The sequence below is a fragment of the Mus caroli genome, unplaced genomic scaffold, assembly GCF_978045245.1.
Source record: "Mus caroli unplaced genomic scaffold, Mus_caroli_1 scaffold_9, whole genome shotgun sequence".
NCBI lineage: Eukaryota > Metazoa > Chordata > Mammalia > Rodentia > Muridae > Mus > Mus caroli.
This window is the reverse complement of record NW_028227264.1, coordinates 4,227,442-4,248,605: the sequence shown is the minus strand read 5'-3', so window position 1 is coordinate 4,248,605 and position 21,164 is coordinate 4,227,442. Positions and strand designations below refer to the sequence as shown.

The 21,164-nt window shown below is 40.3% G+C and overlaps 1 protein-coding gene across 3 annotated transcripts in view; it reads left to right on the top strand.

Annotated features, from left to right (window-relative positions):
* Ipcef1 (interaction protein for cytohesin exchange factors 1) overlaps nucleotides 1–21,164 on the top strand; it is a 165,767-nt gene that overhangs the window by 40,850 nt on the left and 103,753 nt on the right. For all 3 annotated transcript variants that reach the window (XM_029482790.1, XM_021174271.2, XM_029482789.1), the window contains exon 2: nucleotides 18,252–18,298. In XM_029482790.1, the coding sequence (XP_029338650.1) occupies nucleotides 18,281–18,298 (18 nt within the window). In that variant the 5' untranslated portion in view covers nucleotides 18,252–18,280. The remainder of the gene's footprint in view (nucleotides 1–18,251; nucleotides 18,299–21,164) is intronic.

Here is a 21,164-nt window from a genome sequence, read left to right as displayed (position 1 = left end):
TAAACATGGAATATTAAAACAAACATGTAAATATAGAAAATTACCAAATATGTGGTCATTATATTAAACTGAGTAATAGTTCCTCATGTAAGGAATGATATGAAAATCAAATGCCTAAGAAAACACATATCTCAGAAAATATATGCTACATTTCTGTGGATAAATTTACTGTTCTATCTAACATCTTTGGGAGCAACTGAAGAAAACATAACTAAGTGAAGGGATGCCAGGACTACTACTGAAAACCAATAGTGATTATCAATATATTCTACCACTCTAAGGTCACAGGATATCTGTCTTGTCTTCTAGAACTATTCTTCTTTCCCTTTCCATATTACATCTATGATCAATGAGCACTTGATTTCTGACATGGTTTCAAATAAGGGACATATTTCATGCTTTAAGTTAATAACAATTACCCCAATATCATTTATAGGCTGATATATTACAACCTAGCAACCTTAAACCAGGGCCATACAGGGAGATCCTGTCCCTTACCTCCCTATCAAACTAGAAAGTCTGTTAAGCAGCTATGACTCTCAGAACTGGACAGAGATATAAAGAACTCAACAATGATGGCATAATTCTCTAAAATGAATAGCTTTAGGGTACGATAAGGGCCAGAGATGCGTATTCAGGTTAATGAATTCATACCCTAAAGATAGAATCCCACAGTTAGAAAACAGAATACAAGCCTGGCGTGGTGGCGCACGCCTTTAATCCCAGCACTTGGGAGGCAGAGGCAGGCGAATTTCTGAGTTCAAGGCCAGCTTGGTCTGCAGAGTGAGTTCCAGGACAGCCAGAGCTACACAGAGAAACCCTGTCTCACCCCCACCCACCCACCCCCCAAAAAAAGAAAACAGAATACACACTTAGGTCCAGCACAAACTTTGTTTTTAAACACATTGACCTCAGAATATTTTCTCTGACTAAAGTCCATGAATTATATAAATTAATAATGGAGGCTTAGTTTTATATTTTTTTTATTTTTATGGTACTTGGAGTATACCCATGTGTGTATATTCATGTATGTCATTACATGTGCGTGTGCTTGTGGGAACCAGAGGTCAGCTTTAAGAGTCTTCCTCTATCACCTGTAATCTTATTTTTTGAGACAGGGTGTCTCATTGAACCTGGGGATCTGGTTCTGGCTAGACTGGCTAACGGGCTCCCAGGCTCGGCCTGTGTCTTGCCCTGACCTCTATCCCCAGTGCTGGGTTTACAGGTGAATGTCACCATGCCTCGCTTGTACACGAGTTGTGGGGATAGAACTCAGGTCTTAACATTTGCATGGCAGGCACTTCACAAACTGAGACAACTTCGTGAGCTTCCATAACTCAAATGTCTACATCCCTTGAAGGAATCTTACACACACATAAACATTTGGATTAAAAAGTAACCGCAATGGGAAATATTTAGACTTTATCTTCATTGAAATACATGTAAAACTCTAAAGTTCTCATAATTCATGCATTTTAGGGAAATTTATGCTTCAGAAGTATCTACTGAAATGCTAGAAATAATAAGACTCAGTATACAAAATTAGAGCAGTAGCAAAACAGCAAAGTCAAGAAAGAAATAACAACAACAGGGGCAGAAATCAATGAGGAAAGCTATGGAGAAAATTAATAACAACAAAAGCTGGTGTTCTGAGGAAAAAAAAAGAAATAAACTAGAACTCCAGCACCGCTAATATGGGGGAAATAAAATGTAAATGAAACATCCCAGTTGTAACTCATAACTTTATAAGTATTCAACTTCAAAAATAACATTTGGACATGGGTTAAAAGTAAAGACAAACTAAATAATACATGTACTGATTAATATGGACACATTGCTCACCAGTCTAGCACTTGAGAATCTATTTTGAAACACACACACGCACACGCACATGCACACACACATGCACACACACACACTATAAAATCTTGCCCCTTCTGCATGTATTAGTAAAAGTCAAATTTTTAATTGAAATACACATGATGTGTTCATTTACCACCCCTCTTTGGCTACACTCTATTACTTTCATCTTATGTGCTATTTTATTATGTGACCTTAGTCATAAAAAAAAAATCCTACTTGAATTTTAAGTGGTGGTTAAGAGAAAGTAATGTTGTGAAAAAAAAGAGGGGAAAAAAAAGAAAATAGGTTTTCATTTTAAGGCATCGCTTATTACATACAAGAGTGTTAATCACAGCTGGAATGAGACTTTCAAATCTCAACAATATAATACATCAATGCCCCTGAGATTTTGGTGAGAGAAATGTGTTTTTGTATTTTATAGAAAACATAACTTCCTTGATAACCTTGTTTTCTTTGTTGTATAAATTATGAGCCCATATATTCTTACTTAGTTTCTTGTTGACTTACTATATAGTTCTATGATGTTTTACATGAAATGACTGCCTGATATTAAAATTTTTCTCACACATAAAAAAAAAAGAAATACACACACACACACACACACACACTCATACATACACTCATATATACACACACATACACATACAGGGGCTAGAGAGATGTCTCAGAGGTTAAGAGCACTGCCTGTTCTTCCAGAAGTCCTAAGTTCAATTCCCAGCAACCACATGGTGGCTCACAACCATCTGTTATGGGATCTGATGCTGTCTTCTCATGTGTCTGAAGACAGGGACAGTGCACTCATATATATTAAATAAATAATTAAAAATCTACTTTAAAAAATATAAATCCAGAAAATCAGAGAAAATTATTGACCGTATAACCTTCCCAGGTATAATTTATCTAGTATTTAAAAACTATTATAACATATAAAGCTAATTGTCTGAGTTTAAAATTCAGATTCACACACCTGGGAAATCAATCAGGTTTTGGAGTCGGCAGCTTTCATCCACTCTGAGTCACTGTCCCTCATAAGCTCATCTATCGGACACAAGAGCAAACAGAGCTTAGCATAGAAGTCACTCCTCATTCATAATAACCAAGGCTGTTGTTCTGTCTGAAGGGCATTCATCGAAAACTTGGACTTTAAAATTAAGTTCAGCATTCACTGGAAAGAGGAAATGGTCTTTTTCAGATGTGAAATCTTATGAGTGGTAATGTGGGGGTAGGTTTGAACCTGAGAATTTATACACAAGGAAAGGAAAGAAGGGGGTGAGGAAGGGAGAAATGGAGAAAGGAAGAAAGGAGGAAAGGAAGAAAAAAAGAAAGAAAAAGAAAGAAAGGAAGGAAGGAAGGAAGGAAGGAAGGAAGAAAGGAAGGAAGGAAAGAAAGAGAGAAAGAAAGAAAGTCTTATGAACCTAAAGAAATTCCCATGAGCTAAGCTGGGCACAGTGGACCATGCCTTAAGTCCCAAATACTGAGAAAACTGACTCGGAAAGAAACCCTTGAGGCTATGAGTTCCAGACCAGTCTGAACAACATATAGAGACTCTATATAAAGAAGGTAAAATTAAAAAAAAAAAAAACCTATGCGTTTGAATCTATAAGATCATACAAATTGCAATTGAACACAACCGAACTTTAATACCTTGGTTATAGAGGAAAAATAGATTTTTAAATATACTCTGTGACTTTCAACTTCGAGGTTAAAATGAAATTAGGGTGGGCAAGGAAAAAGAGTTAGTTGTAGGTTAAAAGCAGGATGGTGGGTGCAAGGAGAAAGTGAGGGCGGGGCAAGTGGACCGGCACAAGGGAGTGAATGGCAAAGGTAGTGGGTGGACCACAGGAAGCTTCAGGGACCACAGGAAGCCAGGTGGAAAATAGACCCAGTTGTGGCTCCACCCAATTGCAAACCAGAATAAATCAACCCGTAGACAAATGGAAAATCTCACCCGCAGCGTCTGCTGAGAGCCCAAAACAAAAATCAGCAAATATACATAGAAGAAGGGGAGGGGAAGGTGTGTGTCCAGTATTAGCTGCTTTGTGTTGTCTGCATTACAGTGTCTGTATTAACTCTCTGAGACCTGATTCAGAACGATAGCCAAATCCAAAAGACAAAAGAACAAATACTTTCTTCAGAAATAAACTTCAGCAGAGACTGAAGGAAAGGCCATCCAGAGACTGCCCCACCTTGGGATTCATCCCATATACAGTTACTAAACCTAGACACTATTGTAGATGCCACTAAGTGTTTGCTGATGGGAGCCTAATATAGCTGTCTCCTGAGAGTCTCTGCCAGAGCCTGACAAATACAGAGGTGGATGCTCTCAGCCAACCATTGGACTGAGCACACGGTCTCCAATGAAGGAGCTATAGAAAGGACCAAAGGAGCTGAAGGGGTTTGCAGCCCCATAGGAGGAACAACAATATCAATCAACCAGTACCTCCAGAGCTCCCAGGGACAAACCACCAACCAAAGAGTACACATAGAGGGTCCCATGGCTCCAGCTGCAAATGGACATCAATGGGAGGAGAGGCCCTTGGTCCTGAGAAGGCTCCAGTGTAGGGGAATGCCAGAACAGGGAAGAGGGAGTGGGTGGATTGGTGACCAGGGGGAGGAGCGAGGGGATAAAGGATTTTCAGAGGGGAAACCAGGAAAGGAGATAACATTTGAAATGTAAATAAAGAAAATATCTAATAAAAAAAAACATGAAAAAATGTTGTATTTATGTCTTCCCACTAGGTGTCTCTTTTCATACATGTTATGAATGCAGAAAGCTATGCTGTTCCTCAAGGCATTTGTTTATATATATGTGTATAAATTTGAATTTTGAAGATGTGAAGAATGCTTTTCATTATTGGATTAATTCATCCGGAAGAACAAAAAGGTCTCTTAGCTCTTACTTTAGTGGTTAGGAGATGCAAGCATAGATTTAGCAGCAAATACAAATCTTAGATCCTGGCAGTGAGGACGTTAATAGAGAGGGAAGATAGAGACGTTAGACTTCATAGCCTGCCTGGTTAGAATTTCAGCTAGCATTTCAACCCCACTGTTCTTAGATGAAATCCCTGAAAGGACATTTGATACCAGAATAATCCATGCTTGGCTATCTAGTGTCTCCTAGGAGTTTATGTTCTCCTGACAAAATCCTTCATTCTACCCTGTGACAGCTCAGCTGTGTAGCCATGTAGCCCTCTGAATAAGCATCTAACTACGGGTCTTGCTGGGTATCTTATCAACAAATGGCTTGCCTACCTTTACTTATTCCAAAGCACAGTTACTTATTAGCCTCCTCTATATGTCTAGGCTGGCTCATTGTTGGAGTCATCCATTTGTAAGAATGTGTTGAGATTTAGTGCTCACAGAAAAATCAAGCTTACTACAAAGGAAGAGAAAAGGCAGAGAACACTGAAGGAGACAGCGCTGCTGAGGGCCAAAGGGCCCTGGGCCCGAAGTCTAAGACTTGAGTATGAATTCTGGCTTTCTAACCAGCTAATGTTAATCCTGAAATTTGCTGGAGAAAAACCAATTCCACCATTTTGGGCCAAATTTGAAGTAAGCTTTATTAAATATTAAATACTGACCAAGAGATGGATTTTGGTCAAGACAGCTCTCTGCAATTTCCCAGCTGAGTGGGGAGGGGTTTATTAAGACAACGCTATAGGCTCCACTACCTTCCCATGAGGCTGTTGTTCTATTCCAAGAACTACAACTCCCAGCATTCCAGGAGGCCACCTGGTCCTTGAGCAGTTATGGCTTACAGGTTATTTTTGGGTATTATATTAACTCTGAAAAATGGCTAGTGGTAGGTGACTCTACGGGAGTGTCTTCACTTCCACACGGGTAGGGGATGTCACCATACAGATTTGCAGTGGAGTCTGGAAAAAGACTGAGAGCATCTACCAGATGTAATCCTGACCCATTCTTAACTAAAGCGGCCCTTCCCCTGACCATGCACAGGTTAACTCTGCATGGGTTTTCCCTACTAACGGGCCCTGGACTCTGCTTTTACATGGCCACAAAGCTCATTCAGGGGGAGAAAAGCCAGACAAAAGAGGAATTCTGATGTCAATATCAGAGAAATGCATGGAAGATAGGGGTTGGTTTTATATTAGTTTTCCCTCAGTTGCAGAAGCTCCTGCTACACAAGGAATACTCACCGCAGGCGGTGAAAGGCTGTGGAGTCAAATGATGGTAAGCAAGCCTGAACTAAAATGATAGGCTACCTCAGAGCATGCGCACACTGCAGCGATTTCACCAACCAACCAACCAACCAACCAACCAACCAACCAACCAACCAACCAATTCTCTTGAATGGAGAGAAAAATACAATGATTACTCCTGTGGAGAAGTTGGGGCGTAGATGTAAAGGTACAAAGAGTAGGGACATTATGTGCCATGCTTGGCCCGCTTTGGAGTCTGTCATCTGTTCTTGTCTCCAAAAGCTTCAGTGAAATAAACTTAGTGCTACTTGGCACTCTACCATGGTTCGGATGAGAGGGAATCACGAGAGAGTCTTTAGTGGGACTAAGAAATGGTCACTTGTTTTTAGACAGTGCTTTCTGTGACCTTGCCATGGTTTTGAGCTCTATTTCTTATGCAATGCAGAACATAGGCCAAATATAAACCTTTAAAGACACGTCTTAAGTCCCCACCTCTCCTTTGGACTTCAACACACAGTAAGTTTGGAGTTTAGTGTGACAAGTTCCGAGAGTCCCTTGGATCTGGAGCCAGCAAAGAGAATGCAAAGTTACCTACAGGTTGTATACATTAGTGAACAAGGAGTTCCAGTAGGGTATGTTTGTGTGCGTTAGAATGTATATATGCATGTGGTCTAAGGCTGGTATATAGGTATATATATATATATATATATATATATATATATATATATATATATATACTTTTTCGGGATTGTTTATGTAAGTAATTGCAGAATTGCGTATTTATACCCACTAGGGTACTGGTGTGCCCCACACACCAGTGCAAGGGTTGACCAGGTTCCAACTCTGGGGAGTAGCAGAAGCTTCTGCTGGGCTGCAATCAGTGACAGGTACCTTGTTGTTCCAGCCTATGGGTATGCTGTGTAGGTATAGACTTTAACCTTTGAGTTCTGGAAGCCTGCAGAAAAAAGAAAGAAATGCCTGTAGCTGAGCAACCCAGAGGAGCCTCATGGCTCCCAGAAGACCATGGCCAACAGTTATTTGTGCTAGTAGCTCTTTTCAGGAGACAACAGAGGGGGCTTGTTCGGGATCCCTTTCAACTAGCTACTTTGTTGTTGCTCTGGTGACATGGTCTGCAGGAAACAAAATTTGACACTGACTGTGGGCAGGGATTTCTCTCACTCATATATGTGAGATCTGTATGCAGGAGCCTTGATTGTTAGGGCTGACAGTGTGTGTGAGAGAACACATGGAGAAGGCAGGAAGGAGCCTGTCAATCCTCTTCAGATGATGTGTTCCAGGATTCTAATGGTGTTGAACATCAAGTAATTTTAAGCATCACAGTTTTTCTGTTTTATAAAAAAAAACCCGCGATTCTCCTACCCATCTGTCAATTCCTCATCACAAGGGAAAGAATGGAAACGAATGCTCTGCAAAGGGAGTAGAAGAGAAAAAACAAAAATGGAGAATTTTCTGAAGTAAGAAAAATGAGTTGAAGTCAGACTGACAGGACTGAAATTAAAATCCAGAAAAAAAGAAGAAAAAGGAAATCATTTGTATAAAGCTGCTTTGGTTTCTATCAGTTTCCTGGAGAATGAATCCCAAATGCCCCGCACCCGCACATATCCATTAGGACATGTCACATCCTAATGGCAGGTCACTATCTGTTTGCTTTCTTCATCTGCTCTGGCATGGCAGGAGAAATTTTATGTTAATTGGCAAAACAAATGGATTATTTCATGTCCCATGCTTTTACACAGGAGGCAAGATGAGTGCTCTCTTTGCTTTCTATGGTGCCACTGTGATGGCCTGTCAACAGCACGTCCCTCCTGACCAAATGCTCCTGGTGTCAGTCAAGGGGAATGGTCTCTGCTCTATTAACTACATGGTTTTGATGACTGAGTCTTACACCTTAAGGAGGAAGGGCTGCTGGTGCCATGTCTCTTCTGGTTTCCAGGTTAACAAGGATATTGAGTTTCCCTATATTTCTCTACTTTCTATAAATCTGTCAATTGCTATTCTAATGCCTTATCAAAACTAGCATTGCGACTTCAGAGGGTAAATGGGTTATGAGTTAATCTGTGCTTTTTAGAAGTATCAGTTCATCATTCTGGTATTTCCACTTAAGGCTCTGGAAAAGGAGAGTGAGCCTAGCCCTCGTTTTATTTAAATTGGAAAATGATTCTAAATCGCAGTTATGATCTTTTTAGAACTTTTTTACTGTCATTGTGTGTATGTGTATCCAAGTATATGTGTGTGCATATGGTGTGTGAGTGTGTATGTGTGTGCATGTATATGTGTGTGCATACGGTTTGTGTGTTAGCATATGTACTGTGTGCATGTGGTGTGGGTATATGCGTGCATGGGTATGTGCATGCATATGGTGTGTGCATGTATACACATGTTCATGTATGTGTATGTGCATGTGTTTATGTATATGGTGTGAGAGTCTGGGCACATGAGTGCACAGCAGTTGTGTGGAGATCAGAGACCACCTATTAGATGTCTGTTCTCTCTATCCACTGTGGGATCTAATGACTGAACTGTATCATCAGGTTTATGCAGCAAATGTCTCCATGTCACTGGCCCTACTCTCCTCTTTTTTTGACACTTTAAAGTGATGAGCCTTTACATGTTAAACATCAACATCTAATCAAACACTGCTGCTAGCTCTTATGAATCTACAAATCCATGTAATAAAACTTTTATTCTTAGTTCTTACAAAACAGAGACCACGCCAGCCTTCTTTAAAAATACAGAGTTTGTTGCAAACCATATTCTTGATCTCTTTTATTTTTCAAAATGATGTGGGCTCACAGTGGACACTTCTGACTTAACAGTTTCTAAAGCAGCTAGAATACACTTAGTGTCACTTGGTATACGGAAGATGTCTGCACTTAAAGCAGACTGGAAGAATTCTTCATTTGTATTTGTAAGTAAAGCCTCTTTGCGGTTAACTCTTGGATTCATTTGACAATGAGTGATGCTTTCTACTCACCAGGCGCAGACTTGTCTGGAACGCAATGTCTTTCAAGTCACAGACTTAAAAAAAAACAAAGCACATGGTGTCATTGGTTTTGCTCTGCTACCTGTTGTTGGGTTTTAAGGAGTTCTCTAAGGAAGATGACTGTCATCAGTATAACCAAGAAAAGTGTACTCTTGAGATCAGCAATGAGGCTCCAAAAATGTTGTGTGGAGATCCAGCTAGGGATTTTAATCAGCCCCAGAGTGTGAGAGCAGTTCCATCTGATGAAGCTGGTTATCACACCTGCCTGAGCCTCCAAAGTGTGCATTCATTCTGTTTGGAAGAGTCGTTTTGTATAACAAAAATTTCTAGATAATTGCTCCCATTCTAGGAAATTGCTCCCACCTACTGGGCATTCACTGTGCCTGAGTGCTTGCTGTAAGCTGTCTTAGTTAGCTTTCACAAAATCTCTATGAGTTGGTTATTATTATTGTTTAACTTGTGGGGTATCCCCTAATCAGAAGAATTAACAATGTTTACAAGTTTGTAAACTTAACAAGTGATGAGGTTGAGATTCAGATACAAATATGTTTGTCTATAGTCCATGTGTTTAGGGCACTATATATATATATATATATATATATATATATATATATATATATGTGTGTGTGTGTGTGTGTGTGTAATATTGGACATAGGAAGTAACCTGGAAGCCTGGTGGATACCCAGGTATCCTAATTGTCATATAAGCTTGTACATATAAAAATGTGGGTTCTAGAACACTATAAATCTCGTAATTGTATTTAACAAATACCACAAAGGTTTGATGAGTTCCATCATTAAAAAATTACCATCAGGATTTATGAATTTCACATTATTTTAGTTTCTCCTGAGACTCAAATTATGATTCTTTTTCCTCCTGGATTTTTATCCTAGAACATAATATGTTCAGACTTGGCCAACTATTACTAATTCTCACGCCTGTGCTACAGCATAAACATTTAAATAAAATTTAATTGAATTTTTGGTGGAATAATTATTTACAGAAATTGATTTTATATGGAGTAAGTTATTGTTCCAATTATTGTTCATGAATGATTTAACAACACAAATATATTACATACTTGTGCAATAGCCATGGACACAGTGGAGTGATATCTTGTGCAATAGCCATGGACACAGTGGAGTGATATCTTGTGCAATAGCCATGGACACAGTGGAGTGATATCTTGTGCAATAGCCATGGACACAGTGGAGTGATATCTTGTGCAATAGCCATGGACACAGTGGAGTGATATCTTGTGCAATAGCCATGGACACAGTGGAGTGATATCTTGTGCAATAGCCATGGACACAGTGGAGTGATATCTTGTGCAATAGCCATGGACACAGTGGAGTGATATCTTGTGCAATAGCCATGGACACAGTGGAGTGATATCTTGGTTGAGTGCATGTTCCTTAGCCACATAGATGCAGCCTTTTCTCTGTAACTGTGGAATACAACTATGAATGTTGTTCACTGCTAGAATGAAATAATTCAAAACTAATCATAATCTTAGTGTTGATCTTTACATATGTGAAAACTTTTTTTAATATTTTTTTATTATGTATTTTCCTCAATTACATTTCCAATGCTATCCCAAAAGTCCCCCATACCCTCCCCCCCACTCCCCTACCCACCCATCCCACTTTTTAGCCCTGGCATTCCCCTGTACTGGGGCATATAAAGTTTGCGTGACCAATGGGCCTCTCTTTCCACTGATGGCCGACTAGGCCATCTTCTGATTCATATGCAGCTAGAGTCAAGAGCTCCGGGGTACTGGTTAGTTCATAATGTTGTTGCACCTACAGGGTTGCAGATCTCTTTAGCTCCTTGGATACTTTCTCTAGCTCCTCCATTGGGGGCTTTGTGATTCATCCAATAGCTGACTGTGAGCATCCACTTATATGTTTGCTAGGCCCCATATGTGAAAACTTAAACATAGTTTTCATGTATGTAAAATGCATTGGACACTTTAAAACAATTTTATTTCCATATATTGCTTATATAATAACTCCATTATGATATTGACATACTGACCGAGTTCAACTTCATTTCCCTCTCTTGCTTCCTCCTCCTTCTCAATGAACCTCTTCTTCTCAGCTGACTCCACTTCTACTTCTCTGGTTCTTCATTTTTATGTAGGTGAACCAGTGAGTTTAATCAGGGCTATTTACAGTAGGCACATAAAGGAGAGTTATTTAAAGGAATATGGGTAACTCGCCTGCACCTACACCACTTAAGAAATTGTCTATCCGTTTTCTGGAAACCATGGACTGCTTCTAGCTCCTCATGGAGGAGTGGGGCCTCTCTCTAGCAATTGGTAAGTAGCTATAGAATCTCAAAGAGGAGCTTTGCCCTCTGAGTTCCCCCTCTCTTGATGCAGGAATGTTGATGGACCTAGTCTTGTGCTTGTCCTATGCTGGAAATCATGGCTTCAGAGCTCAGCTCCATCATGTCTGGAAGGTGACTGTGCAACACTTCACCCCTTCATCGAGCACTTACATTCTTTAAGCCTCCTCTCGCACGATGTTGAAGGATTCCTTTTGAGATTCTACCAGCCAGCTGCCACATATCATGATGAGTTGTCACAATTATGATTAATGATCAGCAGACTGCTCGCTCAAGTAGGCTTTGCTTTGATTGTTAACAGAATATCATTAAAAATATTTTTAAAAGAGTTATTCCATTTAAATTATGTGTTTGTTTGGGTGTATGTGCACATGAAGTTCAGGTGCCTGCAGAGGCCAGAAAAGAGTGTAGGATCCCTTGAAACTGGAGGTAGAGAGGGTCATGAACTGACTAATGTGCTGGGCCCGAACTCCTCTAAAAGAATAGTATGTGATTTTAATCCCTGAGAGACCACCTTCTGCTTTATAAACAAACAAACAAACAAACAAACAAACAAACAAATTCACAAAAGTGTCTTATGACATTCTCATCAGGGTTTTAATCATTTTTAAAATATTTGATAATGCAAAATTTATTTACCATACCAATAGTGTTTCTTCCTTTAGTTCTTTCACTTGTATGTACCTTGTTTAAATCAATATTTTCAGATTGAGTTTTCAAAACAATTTTGCTCTCACTATTTTTTTGAAAGGCATTGTGGAACCAATAATATTTTCACTGAAACCTTGGAGCTATGAGTTCACCTTTACCAGCACATGCCCATGTGTCCTCTAGTGTGGCTGGTAAGCTTGTTCTCACCATCAGTTAGGAAACATGATGACTCAAGTCTTATCATCCTCCTACCCCCAATTTTGGTTGACTGTTTTTCATGAAGGAGAAACATGAATTGAGTTTAGATTACTTTCATTTCTCTCCAGTGTGTATGAATGCTTGCCTACATATAAGTACGTATACCACACGAGTTCCTGGTGTTCATGAGGCTGGAAGAGGGCAATGAATCTTCAAGAACTGGAGTTGTAAGACATCATGTTAGCTGTGGGAATGGAAACTGAGTTCTCTGTAAGAGCAGGAAGTGCTCTTAATTGCTGAGCCATCTCCCCTGCCTGTAGAGACAGTTTAGATTTTGCCTGTATTCTTAGGTAACAGAGCTCTGGAGCTCTGAGGTTATTAACTAAATGTCCATAATCTTCTACAGCCAGACTGTACGTTGGCACAGGTGGACTATGGATAGCATAATACAGGAATATCCATCCCCAGCTGGCCCTGATGCCCACTGCACCCATGTCAGCGACTTATTTCTACCATTTGCTCTTCAGTTGAAGAAAGAGTGGCAGTAGTATTGTCTCACACCCATGAGCTATGGATTGAAAAGAAAATTTGTAATGGATCATTCCTGATGGTAGTATTTCATGAAACAACAACAAAAAATCCATAGAGAATCCATAGGCTTCTATATGGAAATTCATAATTAAGTGATACTATTGTTGGTGTATTCAACTCATTAATTCAACAAATATTTACTGCAACATCCAGGGCACAAAGATTGGAGATGTATCAATAAACATGTGAAGAGTACTTTGTAGTAAACAGTAATTTATAAATTTCCACACAGGGTTCCTTCTCGCCTTAGACCATTAATATTTCTGGATGAAAGTGACATACAGCCATTATATTTTAATATGCCTTAAGCAGCACAAGAACTGGGCAATTGCCTAGACTGTGTGCTGCTAGAGTCCACTTTCCTACTGATAACTCCGAATTACTATTTACTAATTTCTATGTTCTATTTTGGCTGCTCTTGACCCAATTGAGCAGCTCTTGGTCCTTTTATATGGTGGCTCTCCTTCTCCCTCCTGTATGTCCTTCTTCCTTGGTGGCTCTTTCTCCTACACGTTCTTATTCTTCCATGGCAGCGTCTCTGTCTCTCCCCTTCCTCCTCTTCCTGTTTCCAAGCCGTAGAAGCCTAAACCCACCTATCTCTCTTCTCCCCAGCTCTTAGCTGCTGGCATCTTTATTTATCAATCAGAATTAACTGGGGGGGGGTGTCCCAAAGGTCACATGCTGACTCCAAATCTTGGAGGCCAGCACTTAGCATTAGAATAAAAACAGTGTTAGGCTGACCCACTACACAACTTGACACAGGTAGGCATCATGATGGGATGTCATATAGTAAAGAAACAACTGCAGAATTAATTACTAATTACAAAGAAGAGAACTTCATGGATCAAAGCATAGATTCTTGGATGGCATCAAAGGGATTGATCGTTTTTAAGAACTTGACTAAGCATCATTTGGTGAGGGAAGTAAAAATGTAGATGGTATAGAACATCTTGGGGGAAAGATTAAGTGTGTATAGAAGGCCTGTTATTAGGACAAATATGTTTAAGGAAGTTTAGTTTAGAAAAGACAAGCAATTCAGGAGACTACGAGAGATGTGGCAAACATCCAAGAATGGGGAAATGAAGAATTCTGAGCAAAGAGTATTCAGCTTCCTTGTAAGATAGTCTCAAAATGTTGGTGTTTATCTCAAGACCATGTCGGAGACGTAAGAAAATAGATTAGTGGTTACACAGCCTTTTCATTTAAATCTCCAGGCCAGGTCCTGTGATAGGATGGTCTGGCTGTAGCAAAGAGGAAGAGCCTTGTAGGGTGGGGGATGAAGCTCAGGTAGAGGTATCCTTTCAGAGAGTAGTGAGTTGGAAGGAGTCGTGGCATGCAGAAGCAATATGTTCTGCATTATCCAAGGTGGCTCTGATGCCGTGCCTCCCTTGAAAGCCAGTATTAGAGAAAGCAGCGAAAAGGACAGTTCATCACTGTTTCTAATGCCCTCCCAACTTTTCCAGGATTTGTTTGTTTGTTTGTTTGTTTGTTTGTTTGTTTCTAGAAATCTGACTGAAGAGCAGACTCAGAATTCTAATGGAACAAAGTCTTCTGATGGTGTGGCCTATCAGCTCAAGGAAGCTTTTGAACAGTGCATCCTAGACTGTGTCCTTCACCAGCATAGGCAGCTGGGCACAAAGAAGAGTAGGTCTTGGCCACTGTGTTTGCTGGTCTCTGTATCAACTCAGGTACAGGAATATCCACAGAATGATGGTATAACACTGTGACCATCATAAACAATACCCCATGGGAAACATGGGGTCACTGGGATAGAACAGGCGGGGGAACCTATTGACGCAAGTTTCTACTTCCAGCTACTTGAGAGGCTGAGGCAGTAACACAGAGTAACACAGAGTAACACAGAGCAAGTTTTAGGACAACCTAGTAACTTAGCAAAATCCTGTGTGTGGGGGAGGGAGGGAGTGAAGACAGAGTGTGTGGGGTGGGGTAGCGTGGGGTGGGGTGGGGGAAGACTTTGAATGAAAAGGAAATCTAGATTCAAATTCAGACACAAACTTCCTAATCAATTGCCTAAATTTCCCCATCTAAGAAGGGAGTAATAGTATTTTTAAAATAAGAAGCTCTGATAATTAATTATATTTCTTGGCACAGAAAACTTACCAGAGAGTTTGGTGACATAACACATACTTAAGAAACACAAGAAAGTGGGCTGCTGTACTGTAATAAAGAAGAGTCCAATAAGCTTCCAGAATGAGTAAGGAAAGCTTTCAAATCAATAATAATTATATATTACTAAACAGTTCACACAGATGACCACTAACTCATCCTTTCTTAAGTGATGGATATGTTTTACAATACAATGATTTGTGAGATTTTTATGATGAGTTAGGTCATGCCTTCAGCTGTACCTGTCATCATTTAGTGCTTGTCTAACCCCAAGAAAGGATTATAGATTAGGCAACTCAATAGATGGGAGTCTAAGGCCCCAAGCCAGTCAGTTACCCAAGATTTCATACAATCAGCAAGATGCCAAACTGCCTTTACTTCTATTTTAGCCCAATCCAAAATATCTACTCTTAATGTCTACATTGCTTTTTCCTCTTTACCTAAAAGTGTTGCTGACTTCAAACTATCTTTAGCTTATGATGCATTTTCTCAATCAATGGATGCTAAAATCACGTTGCCTTAGTCCATAAAATATTCATAGAAGTCTCTATCAACATTATTATTTTACACATAAAAGCTTATTATAGAAAGTAAATACGAAGACAATAAAAATAAATGATCGGCTATTCCATTTCCCATGGATAATCACTGTAGGCATTTTTTTTTTGTTTCTGTTTCTCTGAAAATATATTCAGACTTTTTTCTCTTACTACATTGATATGTATCTTTAAAGATTTGTTTTTACTTGTTTTTGTGGGGTGATGGATGGCCAGTGTATAGGTGCTTGCAGAGGCCGGTGAGGGCTTTGGATTCCCTGGAGTGGAGGTACAGATTGTTGTCAGCTTGATCTACATGGCTGTTGGGAAAGAACCAGGGTCATCTGCAAGAGCTGCATGTGTTCTTAACCAACCAGTCACCTCTCCATCCTCTAAAGTTATTTTTCTTGCATAAAATAATGGAATCATCTTTTTTTTTTTTAAAGAGACAATATGATTATGTAGCCTAGATCGGCCTGTAGCTTGTGATCTTCCTGCCTCAGCCCCTAGAGTGTTGGGAACCACCGATGTGCCAGTATAACTGGTAAGAATTCTGTATATTGTTCAACCACTCGAGAGGCAGAGCAGGTGGATCTCTGAGTTTGAGCCAAGACTTGTCTATAGAGTGAGTTGCAAGGTAGCCAGAGCTACACAGAGAAACCCTGTCTTGCAAAAATCAAAATCAAAACCAAACCAAACCAAACAAAAACCCAAATATTTCAACACATGTTTTAATTAGCAAAACTCTTTCTCTACCAGGCATTGTAGTGCTGAGGGTACTCCATGTCACACAGAAAGGTATCAATGAGTCTCAGTTGTTACACAATTACTGTTATCCCTGTTATATTCTCAAACAGCTGTCTAGCACATCTGTAATGGCTGTCTTCCTCCAGGCCTCCTCTACCTCTACAGAGGGATTTCACCACTTAATCTTAACTGGAATCAAATTGTTTTATTTTGTACTTCTTTTACTATTAGTACTTAAGGGTAGGTGTACTGGCTGGTTTTGTGTCAACTTGACACAGCTAGAGTTATCACAGAGAAAGGAGCTTCAGTTGGGGAAATGCCTCCATGAGATCCAGTTGTAAGGCATTTTCTCAATTAGTGATCAAGGGGGGAGGTCCCCTTGTGGGTGGTGCCATCTCTGGGATGGCAGTCTTGGTTCTATAAGAGAGTAGGCTGAGCAAGCCAAGGGAGGCAAGCCAGTAAGGAACATCCCTCCATGGCCTCTGCATCAGCTCCTGCTTCCTGACCTGCTTGAGTTTCAGTCCTGACTTCCTTGGTGATGAACAGCAGTTTGGAAGTGCAAGCTGAATAAACCCTTTCCTCCCCAACTTGCTTTATGGTCATGATATTTGTGCAGGAATAGAACCCCTGACTAAGACAGTAGGTCATTTGAATTTCCCTTCAGTCTTTCCTCTGTAACTTTATTATTTTCTTATTGGTGTGTACTAAACACATAGACAATTTCTCTAGTTTGTGACTTTTGTAAGTAAACTGAAAGTTAGGTGCTTAAAGTGTCAGTCTTTTGATTGTTTTTCTTTTGCCCTTTATAAATAAATGTCTTATTTGTATCTATAAAAGTATGGAATTTTTGATATTAAGATTAGTATCATACTGCATCAAGTATAAGTCTGAAGTGCCCTAAGACATGTGCATATCTGTGCCTAATTGTGGCTTTAGTCACAATAACTAAGAAATGAAGTCAGATTAGATATCTCCCAACAGATAAAAGGATAAAGAAAGCACAGTGAATATATGCAATGGAATTTTATTCAACCATAAGAAAATGAGAAACTATGGCATTTATAGAAAAAATAACTAGTCCTGGGGAGAAAAAAATGCTTGCCACAAAAATATGATGCCCCTAGCTCAATTGTGAGAACAGATATGGATGTCCCAGCTGTGGTGGCATGTGCTTGTAAGTCCAGTGCTGGAGAGGAGAGGAAGGGTCCCTGGGCCCAGGGAGAGCACCTTCAAAACAAGGTGTAATAGTGTATTTGCATAAATATACCCAAATGAAACACACTACCAAGCTTATTAACAATAGATTAAAGTATTAAAGATACAAATTGCAAAAGAAGTGGTGGCAGTCTTCATGTTCAGAGACCTTTGTGGTAAGAGATCAGGTTGATGGGGCGAGGGGTATGGATCTGAGCAGGTGTCACGGGACGGGGCAGGTTAGGAAATGCCCCGCCTTCAGCCATGTCAGTGGCTTCTGGTACTTCAGCAAGCTTCTGAGAGGCCAGGTTTCCCCTTCTGTTTTCATTTGCTTTTCTCAAAGCCACAGAGTGCCTTTTTTTTTTTTCTTTTTTTCAGGTACTCCACTACAAAGTAGGTACGTGAAAAATGACTTCTCTTGGTACTGCAGCTGGGGCTTTCTGAGGGGCTGGCTGCATTTATGACATTTGAAGCAATGGTTCAGTAATTCCATGTTGCCCACATGTCCATACTGTTCTTCACAAAGAGCAACATGTTTTCCTATCTCAAAACCCCCAAACCCCCAAATGCAGCAAAGTAGCTAAGACATATATGCCATGTTCATTGCCACAAACATACTGATAATGTTTAGACAAAAGTGAATTATTTTATAAATTTAACTTTAAGACATTGATTTGCTGAATTTGAGATCAAAAGTCAATTAATGAATTATCGTTACTGTGAAGCTTATCAATCATAATGACAATACCTTCTCCCTCTACATAAAGAGGCAGATGATTTCATAAGCAGTATCAGCCTACACTTAAGTGAAAATATTTTTTCTCTTCCAGCTTCTGTTTCTGGCAGTCTGGCATCAATTATGGCCACAGAAGGCAATGTAAGTACCCATGTGAGAACCCTTCGGAAGACCGTAGACTTTAGAAATTCCCATTTTGATGAATAATTAAAATACAAGACGAGTTGACCCTAAGTTCCCATCTGTCCTCCACATCATCAGCTTCAGTGGAATCAAATGATTCTGTTATCAGGTTGCCGTTTTATGGCCTCTAAGCATTAAGAGCTCTGGCTGTTCAGAGATCAAGGAATACAACCATGTAATGAAGAAAACCCCTCTCTAGGTTTTAAGAAGATGATAAATAAGATACTATGAAACTTCTTATCAACTCTTATAGGACAATTTCTATTAATAACTATATCTCAGTTATGGATTCCTTTAAAAACCATAGCTGTCTGTTTGCCGGAAATATGTATGTTCCTTGAGCAAAAGTATTATGTGTATGCATAAACTGATATAGGAAGAATGAGTGAGTTTGTCGTTGGGATGTGGCATTTGTCATAGAAGCAGATGTGGACTGGCATGGGGCTGTAAGTTGTGTGTCTTTCAGCACATCTAATGATCTCTTGATAGATGCAGAAGTGATATGCAGGTGCTGGAGCTACAGCTCAGTTGGTAGAGCAGTTGCTTAGGTTCAAATCCAGGCAACACAGGAGTTGGGCATTGTGGTGTACATTCCCCCCCCCCCCCCGCCCCGAGTACTAAGGGGGTGGAGGCAGGAGGATAAGAAGTTCACAGCCAAACACTGGGGTCCCCAATGGAGGATCTAGAGAAAGGACTAAAGGAGCTGAAGGGGTTTGCAACCCATAGGAAGAACAACAGTATCAACCAACAAGACCCTCCAAGCTCCCAGGGACAAAACCACCAACCAAGGAGTACACATGGAGGGACCTATGGCTCCAGCCACATATGTTGCAGAGGATAGCCTAGTCGGACATCAATGGGAGGAGAGGCTCTTGGTACTGTGAAGGCTTGATGCCCCAGTGTAGGGGAATTTTAGGGCAGGGAGGTGTGGGTGGGTGGGTGGTGTGGGGGAACACCCTCATAGAAGCAGGGGGAAGAGGGGCAATAGGGGGTTTCCAGGGGTTGGGGGAAACCAGGAAAGGGGATAACATTTGAGAAAGCAAAAAGAAAAAAAAAAACAAAACAACAACAACAAAAAGACCAAAATCAGAGTTAAAAAAAAAAGATGAGAATAGTGATCTCTACCTCCTAGGAGTTGATGAGGATAATGATCTCTACCCCTTAGAAGTGTTACAAGGACTGAAAACATAATACACAAACAGCGTGCAAAAGGTAAATTAGCAATACACAATGGTTACAGTTAAAAAAACAAAAGAAGTTCAAAATGTAATCCTTGGCTTCATAGTAAGTTACAGCCTACCCTGGGATGTATGGAACCCTGCCTGGAAAAAAAAAAAGATTTATTAAAAGAAGGGAGCCTAGACCTGGAGCCATATTGGGCATGTGAGTGTAGTTTCCAAGGCGAATTGGAGCAATAGTGAATGAGAAAGGAGTCCCTTGGACAGTCCTGGAAGCTGCATTCCCCTAATAGGCAGGGAGGGTATCTGGTAAAGTCTCTGCTTGGCTTCCTGATCACTTCATATTCCAGACATGCAACAATGAGCATACGTTACACCCGATCTAGTTTTAAATAGTAGGAAAAGCTTGCAATGAGAGCTAGTGGAAACGTTGACAAGCAGGGCAGGAATCCAAAAATGAAAACCGTACAGTCAGGTATGTATTGCCACATTTGTAGAGTCACCATTTAAAATGAAGGCGAGGGAGAGGTGGTCACTGGATACAATGGATGGATATTTTTGATTCCAGAAGTGTAAGTTGAGTGTTAGTAGAAGAATTTTGCCAGAATCCGAAAGAGCATGAACTATACAGGATATTAGCAAAAGGTTCTACAGTGAAGGGTAAAAACAAATGAATATCATAGGTATGGTGAGGAAGTTTCAGGAGTTCAGAGTAACCAAAGTTTATGAGAACATAAAATTTTAGTTGTATTTTTATTATGTGTGTGTGTGTGTGTGTATGCATGCACACAAAGACATGAATGACCATGTGCCTGTGTTTGCATACGTAGGTAGGAAGGTAGGTAGGCACACACATCTCAGTGGGTCAGAGGACAACTTGAAGACATCAGTTCTCTCCCTCTGTTTTGTGAGTTCTGGGGACACAGTTCAGGTCACCAGCCTTTGGTGCAAGTGCTTTTACCTGTTGTGCTATCCTTTAGCACTTAATCTTCTCCTCTGGCGTTTGCTTATTCGTGTGTGTGTGTGTGTGTGTGTGCGTGCACACACACGCACGTGAGTGCACAAACTAGCACGTATCCAAGGTGTGCATATGAAAGCCAGAGGACAATTTCCATCAGTGGGTTCTTCCTCCTACCATTTAGGTCCTGGGGATTGATGATTAGGCTTGGTGGCAATGGCCTTTAACTGCTGAGCCATCCTTCCAGCCCTCAAAGTCCACGAAAACTGTAAAAATGTGTGTGCCTATAGGCATATGCATATGTGTTATACAGACAGAGAAATGGAAAAAAACCTAAAGTCTTGTTAGGGCCTTCAGCAATAACATGGTCCTTGCTTTGCTTTAATTTCTTGCACTGAAAGGATGAAATTTTTCAACTGGGACAAATTTGTCTTATGTGTATAAGAGGAATGGGATGTTAAGGTCATGAGAGGGCATCTGACACCACCGAAATATTCCCTGAAGTTTAGAAAGAAGAAAACAGTTACGCGTTCTCTCTCCTACATGGGCCTTTGCTGATGAGGCTTGTATGTGTTGGTGGGTGTGAGTGTGCATGTAGACCCTGAGACTAGAAAAAGACGAGGAAGGGAAAGGTGTGGAGGAGGGGGAAGATAAGAAGATACAGAACAGGAAACTAGAAAGGAAGGGA